Source organism: Helicoverpa zea, chromosome 3 (assembly GCF_022581195.2).
Source record: "Helicoverpa zea isolate HzStark_Cry1AcR chromosome 3, ilHelZeax1.1, whole genome shotgun sequence".
Classification (NCBI taxonomy): Eukaryota; Metazoa; Arthropoda; class Insecta; order Lepidoptera; family Noctuidae; genus Helicoverpa; species Helicoverpa zea.
In genome coordinates this window covers 13618411-13627853 of record NC_061454.1, presented here as the reverse complement: position 1 = coordinate 13627853, position 9443 = coordinate 13618411, and the positions used below count along the sequence as shown (strand labels likewise).

Genomic DNA, 9443 nt, shown 5'->3' with positions numbered 1-9443 from the left:
GGAGTTCTCTACCAGTTGACTTTCATTGAAGTTCGTCGTAATTTTAAAGGGTAGGTAATTCTTAAAATTAAACTAGAAAGTGATTACAAAAACCTTTTATTTTCCATAAACAAATCTACGGTTAGTGATAAAATACATTCAATTATTAATAGTTCGATACAGCTCAACATTCATAGAAAACTTAAGAAATTCGCCTAGTTGTGGTGCACACACATTTGCTATTTTTCTGATAAATGGAGATTTTCAATGAATTTGTCAGTTCATAGCAGTAGGCAGCAAAGCCTGTATGCGCACACGCAATAACGAAGTCTAGTACAGTCGGTAGCACAAACGATGCAACGTTCTATTGAGCTAGCTGCCAGAGAAGATACGCCAAAGATAGAGGATAAGAAGTTTTTTGTCTGTATTGAGCTTTTAATTCTTTCGAGGGTTTGTCGGCGACTGTACTTTTTGATATCCCATAAAAAAGTTATAATTAGGCCACAATTTCGTTTTCAAAAATTATCACACAATTTTCCATCACAATTTCGCCAATATCATTAAGTTAAAATAAAAATCGTTCTTTTTTAGTTTTAACAATTTTGAAAACTGTTTTGCAATTCTTACATACAATTAATTTGTAGAAAATATATTTTCAGATGTGAAATTGTATCAAACTGCGAATGGAAATACAAGGAATTTTGAAACGCTTGAAATGTTTCAAGATATAGATAAGTTGTGATCAATCATATTTGATGGCATGTTTTTGTCCTATAATTTTTTTCTTGAAACATTTCAAACGTTTTGTTTACAGCTACAACTGTGCGCGTTAAACTATGTAATACGGTAGAAATTCTAATACACGGTACATTATACTTAATACTGCTAGAGATATGTAAGATCAGGGAGGGGTAGGTAATTGGAAGATACTAAATGTCAAAGATCCTATATGTATGAAAAATCCTTTCTTCTACTCATCGAGAAATCCGGTATAATATAGGTACCTACTCGGATTTTGAAACAGAAAATCCTGTTATTACAATTTTCTGACTGTCTATTCCATGTATGTTTTATTGATCTGCGATCCATCAAAGTTCTAAAAATGGAAACTTGCAGGTTTTGAGCGACTTCAGTAATGGTCTACTAGTCTACTGAGACCGTGGTCTTTTGGCTAAAAGTCCTAGTGTAAAACTTGTGCGCTAATGTGATGTTCCCGTTTAGATTAAATAAATGCGCTAGGTGGGCAGTAAAGTCATTATTATAAGCCCTTTTTGATCCCTTCAGGATTGGTAAGGTTTTGGTCTAGCTAGATTACAGGCTTGTCATTATTGTACAATTTCTTTAAGTCTTTTTTGTCCTAAATGCAACTGATTTCAAAATAAATATTTTTTGCATCGGTTTTTCGGCTATTTAGGCCGCGCCGTATTAAATTTTAACTGAAATTATTTTGCTATTAATTTTCATAATAAAATTGTCCTAATCATGTTGTATATTTGTCTATAACAAGTAATATTTCGTTAAATTTTCTTAAACATAACTTCAAGGATTTCAGTAAAATTTCTTAATTAAGTACCAGTCCATCAATTCGATGACTAAAATATCGAGACTCAAATCAATACATTTGCCTATTCGTTCTGTTCGTCTGTTTGTCCGCTGTACCTCCTAAAGTGCTGTTCTCTGGTCGTAGACAATGACGGCGTCTGCGTCAAAGAACTGGCTGTGTGATTTGCTGAGCGCGATGATAGCCGCGTGTTCATTGCGCATGCGGTTCTTGTATTTCTTGCTTAAATTCACCTGGAATATCAATATTGTCATTTAAAATCTAAACTTAAGTATCTAGCTGATATAGGACATATGCATTTTCTAATATATCCCAAGATTCTCGGAGTTCATCTCAATTTCTTTTTATTACATAATCCAGTTTACATCCCCAAAATAATTAGGTACAGTGATGCTGGTGGTAGATTTTTCAGGAATTAACTATGTATTTGTAAAATAATTAATAAGTAGTAGTTTGTATAATTGTACACAGTCGAAGTACAAATTTTTATAGTTCGGCCATTCAGAGAATGCGTTCCTGACACGTCGCGATTGAACTGACGACGTAACTTTGCAATGGCGTTGCAGTTACGATAAAAATATTTTTGCTGGTTGTTTACCGTTTTAACAATTGAGGAGCATTAAAACAACATTATTATATCAATAATCAATGAATGTAGTTACGTCGTCAGTTCAATCGCGACGTGTCAGGAACGCATTCTCTGAATGGCCGAACTATAGTATGTTACCTTAGCATAAAGTTGTTGCAGGTCGTCTTCCGTGGACAGTGGTCGTGGTTTGGGTCGGAGGAAGGCGGGCAGTGACCTCGTCTTCAGAGCGTCTATGTTTGCCGCGTTGTCTATTTCATCTAACACTGGAACAAATAACATATTTTTGTTTTGTATTGTTATAAATACCAATGAGGCAATTTGCTATACTAATTATTAAAAAAAAAATAAGGGCTGAACCTCTTATTGACATTGGAATGAAAAACACTTTGCTGCATACTAGCTGGATCGTGGTATACTAACAGTTTCCCGCAGTACCACCCACATCAGAAATACTACCTACTGCACCGAGATAAAAAGTACATTTATCAGGTTCTGGGAACTACATATTATGTATTGGTAGTGTGAAGGCCCGACAGTCAAACTTTCGCATCTATGATATTAGGAATGTAAAAAAACTAAATAAAGTCAACCAAAGAGCTAGCAAGAAAAAGTATGAAGTATACTTACTGCTGCTCGAAGCGTACTGCACGCACTGTTCCCGTGCGTCGGGCACGCGGTTGACGTACCCGTGCGCCGCGCGGCCGCCGCGACACGCCGCGTCGCCCGCGTAACTTACCGGCCGCGTGTGACGCTGGATCTGCACCTGTCAGTTTATATAGCCTGTATTCATTTATTTTCAATATACCTTTATTTTTATTTTTTTTTTCCAATGGCAAAAATCATCAAATGATCCCTCCCACTGTGGGTTAGCAGCGATGAGGGAGTGTCAAACTTTTACTGACAAAAAATCCATTGAGTTCCTTTGTAAGCCTTTTATGTACCAGGGCTGCGATAACTCTTTCGAACAATCCCACAGCCCCGGCAGGCTTTGGCCCTGCTGGGCACTTAATATACTCCCTTATGTATAAAAGCCAGCAGGTCAATTACGTAAAGATAAAGATAAAGATAAAGATATATTTATTTTGCAAATATGGGTACAAAAGTAAATGGTGTTATAAAAATAAATAAGTTCTGCCATATTTTGCCATTCGGCGTGCAAACATTTACAAATTGTTGACGTTACAACTAAACAATTAAATTATACAAATCAGTAGCATTAAGTAAAAACTAGATGAAAATTCTTAACAATATAAATAAAATAAAACAATGAAACAAATTAACAGTATTCAATTAATGTGTAGACTTATTACCGACTAATTTAATGTCTTTGTCAGACAGAAATTCACTTATATTATAGTATGCTTTGGTAACTAAATATTGCTTTAACTTATTTTTAAATAATTTAATAGGCAATTCTTTCCATGACTTAGGTATATTATTATAAATGATCGGAGCCATGCAGAAGACACTTTTGCGCATTAAAGTAGTCTTAGCGGTCTGGAGACATAGTCGGCTATTGTCGCGTCTGTTTCGTGGAACAGTATCGGCAAGTCGTTTAAAACGGCTCGGGTTCGACTTTACAAACACAGCCACTTCTAATATATACAAACAGGGTAACGTTAAGATTTTGTATTTCTTAAAATAAGGTTCGCAGCTATCGGTGGTTTGAAGCTTAAACATTGCCCTTACACATCTTTTTTGTGCCTTGAAAACTGTTTCCTTCTCGGTCGCATTGCCCCAAAATATTATGCCATAACGTAAGTGGCTTTCAACTATGCCGTAATAAGCAGTAAGTAGTGCATCTGTATATATAATTGACGACAAAGTGTATAGTGCGTATGCCGATTTGCTAAGTTTCTTGCATAAAATCTCTATATGAGCTTTCCAATTAAGTTTCATATCTATCTCAAGCCCTAGGAATTTAGTATTTTCAACTGCCTCTATAATATTACTATCGTATTGTACATTTACGTTTTTATTAGGTATCCGTTGTCTAAAATGTATCAATTTAGTTTTACTTAAGTTAATTTTTAAGTTGTTTGTATCTAACCAGTTTACAACGGATTTTAATGCATTATTTATATCATATTCATACGTCTCTAAATTATTACACGGTATAGTAACGGTGCTATCATCTGCAAATAATGTCAATTGTTGTTCTATAAATTTTGGGAAGTCATTGATATAGAGTATAAATAAAAACGGTCCGAGTACGCTTCCCTGCGGTACACCATATGTAACTTCGCGTTCTGTCGATCGAAATACATCTTCATGTTTATTGAATTTATTAAATTGGTTTACTTCAGTTATCTGTTTTCTATGTTTTAGGTACGAATCTATTAAATTAAGGACATTACCTCTAATGCCGTATGCTTCTAGTTTCCTTAAAAGAGTAGGATAATGAACATAATCGAAAGCCTGTGTCATATCACAAAACAAACCACACACAGGTCTTGTCATATCTACATTACTTATGACATTGTAATAAAAATCAAATATGGCCATATTAATAGTCTTGTGCATTCTAAATCCCTTCTGTTCGTCACATAAAATGTTATGTTTTTCGACATATTTATAAAGCTCACTATATATGTATTTTTCAAATATTTTAGATATTACGGGTATAAGTGAGATCGGGCGGTAACATTTCATCAACTCTCTGTTCTCTTTTTTGAAAAGCGGCTTAATGATCGATGTTTTTAAGGCATCTGGGTAGATACCAGCACTAATACACAAGTTTATTATATAACTAAGGTGACTACAAATTTCCATAGATACATACTTAAGTATTTTTGTAGCAATACCATCATAGCCCACACTATTCGTGTTATTCAATGACATTATAATTTTATGTATGTCCAACGGAACACTGGGTGCTAAGAACATGGATGACGTATTTGTGTTTATTTTACAGCATTCAGGTTTGTCATTGGCAGCAAGTTTTGCTTGAATTTTATCTACAAAATAGTTATTGAAAGCTTCTGCTATGTCCTTAGGATGTGATATGATGCTGCTATCAGTCTTAATTTTATTGATAGTATGTTTAGGTAGATTATATTTTGCAGTATTTATGATTTGCCAAGTCGTTTTTGACTTATTTTTTGATATTTTTATATTGTGGTTATTTTGTGCCTTTTGTGTCAAATTTATAATTTTTTTATGTAGTTTAGAGTAGGCAGTAAAACAACTTTTATTACTTGTATTTGGGTTCAATCTCATCTGCCACAATAGTTTTCTTTTCTTTAGACTACATAGTTTAATTCCTTTAGATAGCCACTTTGGTTTTTTTATAATATTTACTTTAATTAATTTTGTTGGGAAACACAAATCGTATATAAGTTTAAAAGTATCGATAAATGCATTGTACGCCACGTTTGGGTCCTCCGTGTTATAAATTTCAGAAAAAGAAAGATTTTTTATGTAGCTTCGGAACTTCTCTACGTTTTCCTGGCTATAATCTCTCACGGTCTTATACCAGTAGTTTATGGTACACATTGTTTGAACCGGGCAGTGAAGTAGCTGTGCCGTATGGTCGGACAACGCAAACTCAAATACATTGGTTTTACAAGACTTACTAAAATTATGCGCAAAATTGTCTAAACATGACATACTGGCCATACGGGTCGGCTCATTTAAAGCTAATTTCAAATTAAATTGCATTAAAAGACATTCAAATGCACTAGTATGACTATTACGTTTGAGAATATCTATATTGAAATCACCCGCAATTACAATGTTCTTATAACGACTACGTGATATTTCTCGTAAAAGAGATTCAAACTTATCGAAACAATAGTTGAGATTATTTACGTTAGGAACTCTATAAATACATACTACAATAATTTTATAATAAGTAAGCTCTATAGCACAGCATTCGAAAATCCCTGACGAAGATAAATTAGAAATTGTATCCAGTTCCTTCCATTGAATACCATTTCTTACTAAGATGCAAGCTCCACCCCTTTTTTGTCCTTGTCTACAATAATGAGCAGCTAGACAGTAGTTAGGCACATATAATTGATTTTGATAACCCTCCATAATAAAATGTTCTGTTATACATAACACATCAACATTTATCTTTTTTTCACATAACTCATTTAAGCATACAGTCAGAACACTAGATTTATTTATTAAGCCTGCAATATTTTGGTGCATTATTTTAAGATATTTATTGGAGAAAAAACAGATTATCTTCCTGATCTTTAGTGTATTTTACAGAAGGATTTGATGACTTACCATTATCCTCCTCAAGAAACGACATTAATTCGTCCTCTATAAATTCCTGTATCATTAAGTTAATATTTACAAATATATTCGCCATGCCCCGGTTGTTCACAGATCCACTTTTTTTCCAAAACATATTATAATCATAAGACAAATAATAGTTGGAATCAAACAAGTATGCGTAGTAATGAGTGCATGCATCTAAATATAAAAGATTGTTAAAGTTTTCTATTCTTCTGTTATACATTGTAGAATATCCATTCAATTTAAATGTAGGGGAACATAATATAATATTCGTGTGTTTTATTTTTGAGAGTGTTTCACGTATAGCAACTATTAGGTCAACGTAGTTGTTAGTTTGGCGAAAATCCTCTTCGCCAATGAAGATCAGGCAATAATCATTCCGTGTGTATGTGGTTAACTTTTGCTCTAGGTTGTTAATGAGCATTTTAATGCCACAGTTAGGTGTTAAGTAATGGCAAATTTGATAATTTTCTAAAGTGCTTTGTGCGATTTTAAGTATTTTGTTCTTGTAATTAGTACTTAAAATACAAATTTTTCGGATAATGCTATTGTTCTTATTTTCCTGTTCTTGACAAACTGCTGTTCTCCTATTTGAAGAGTTGAGCGTATGTTGCTGGTTACTCTTGGACGCCTGTGTGTTTTTATGTTCAGCTTTCGTGGTACAGGGATCAGATTCAGCAATATCTACGAGGTATTCCTTCTCATCGTCGGACTTCAAGTGAAGATCACTACAACTGCTGTTCAATTTAGTATTATTTGACTGCCTGCGCCTATGTTTCTTAAGCGTGCTTTTTGGTTTTGGATTAAGCGGCGAACTTGTGCAGATTATTTTTAGTTCATTAATAGTACGTTCTTGTTCGGTTAATTTCTTTTTTAAAATGCTATTTTCTGTATTCATGTTTTCTATCTCTGAATGTGCTATTTCTAATTGTTCCTTTAAGTATTTAATTTCTTCCTTATAGCTGTCAATGTCTTCACTGTTTATTTGTCTTGAGGAAAGATCTGGCAGACTATTAGACAGGTATTCCGAATTCGACGATATAAATGACAAATTCAAAGATTCATTTATTGTTCTTTGTTTACGCTGGGTTACGTTTTCACTATCCATTTTGTTTGACTTATATTTTGCTAACAACAATTTTAAAGAATCACAAAAAGACAAGCTGGTTGTGGGACGCGAACTCACGCCACGCAGATGCGCAGCGCTCGTCGTACGAACTCAGCTACTTGTGCTTCTAGTTGGCGTGTTGAAATTAGTATTCACTTTCTTCGTGAAATATTTTTGAATTTTATAAGTTCGTTAATGACTCGTTGATTTTCAAATTTCTGCACAACACTTTTGTTTGTTAATTACACCGAAATATTGCTATACATTAATATTTTAGCACTGGTTTTGTCTTAGTTGCACTTAAATTTAGTTTTTACACTAGAATAACTGCCCAGTCTTATTGATAATGTTTAGTTTTATATACACGTTAACCGTTTATGTTTGTTATTGTTTATTTCACTAGTTGCGCTTTAATTTAGAAGATAACACTTGTACACAATATTTATACTCCATCACACTGTTTTAATACTGTTTTGTGTTTTAATTTGAACTAATTATAATTTTAATTAATTTTAAATGTAGAGAGTTGTACAGAGTTGTGTTTACAAAGACAGCGCCATCTGTCTTCTACCTGTCGTACCCGAAGCTGTTAACATAGACCTGTTAAGGTCAGACAGAGGAAGGTCAATGTACTCTCGTCTGTACCTAGTCGCCTTATTTACTTGCCTCATGTACACGCCTTATACACTCCTTGTTTTCCCAGGCAAGTTATCAACAACAAAGCAGTTTTGAAAATTAAGATTTTGGAAGAAAGACTTTTGAAGCTGTCTGTACTTAAAAGTGGGTAAATGTAAGAAGAGTAAATAGGGATAGCACATAAGGGAGTATCTCAAAAGAAGAAATAAGTATCTATGCCCACAATGCGAACTGCGGTATATTCACCACTGGATTCAATAGGTTGAAGCACTTACCTCAGCATGTTTCATCCTATAATTTTCCTGACTAGTATATGCATGATTTTCTTTGATAGCATAATTTTCCTTAAGGTATTGCTCATCTGAAAAACCAATATAACGACAGTTAATATCCATCATTAGAAGAATATATAAAAAAAATACATCCTCAGTAGTTACCAAACGATTTCTGATGACGCGGCATTAGGCGGCAGTAACAAATTATAACTAACAAAATAACAACTCCGCAAATTCCTCCTATAAGCCAAGATAACCAAACAATTATAACACGACCCTGTAATCAAACATTTTGGATTAAAGCATTCTCATTCATCATTTATTGATTAATGTGCAGTGGTGCACCCAATACCAACATACCTGCAGAAACATTTCAGTTATTAACACGAAAGCGAAAGACGCTTGTTTTTGTTCCCTTAATGTAACGTTTTCCTAACATTTTAAATACTTATTTAATACAAATCCTAAGCTATAGAATAAAATTAAAGACAAATTATGTACATACTACTACGATGAAGTGGAAATGTCCATTTTTGAATAGTTGAAATATTCGCGCCTGCGCTTTGAAGATTTTCTTTTTTGATCAGAAATTTCATAATAATTTCGAAGCATTTTAGGCAATACACAAAAGTTAAATAAAACGTAGTTGTGTTATTTTTCATTTGCAATTCCTCCAAAAGCTATTGAAATACAAAAAAAAGCTACCTTCATGGCTTTAAATCATATTATGAAAATATGGATGTAAAAAAAGGCATTTTATTAAACATAAACACTTCTGAACGAATTTGAAAAGCGGAAAATTTTGCGTTTCATTCTACGTGCAAGATATTGCAATATTGTCAGACTTTTTAAGGCTCGTGTCTATATCTGTTAATAATCAAAAATACTATAGTTTTAATAACCTTATACAGGACTTTTCAAAATGTTTACTCATAAATGCAATTTTAGCTTAATTCAGTCACAAATAACTTTTAATGAATTTTATGATTTATATACGAAACGGAACGTTTACTTCAAAGTTGTTTGTTTGTCTGTCAGTCAGAGAAC

At 33.4% G+C, this 9443-nt stretch overlaps 1 protein-coding gene across 1 annotated transcript; it reads right to left on the bottom strand.

Moving 5' to 3' along the window:
- Positions 1 to 80: 80 nt before the first annotated feature.
- Positions 81 to 9314, bottom strand: LOC124646332. The gene is made up of 6 exons (XM_047186456.1): positions 8757 to 9314; positions 8559 to 8673; positions 8397 to 8482; positions 2757 to 2892; positions 2268 to 2392; positions 81 to 1773 (listed from the first exon to the last, which is right to left on the bottom strand). Exons 1-6 carry the CDS (start codon positions 8766 to 8768, stop codon positions 1642 to 1644), a joined length of 606 nt encoding a protein of 201 aa, XP_047042412.1. The 5' UTR covers positions 8769 to 9314; the 3' UTR covers positions 81 to 1641.
- Positions 9315 to 9443: the final 129 nt, after the last annotated feature.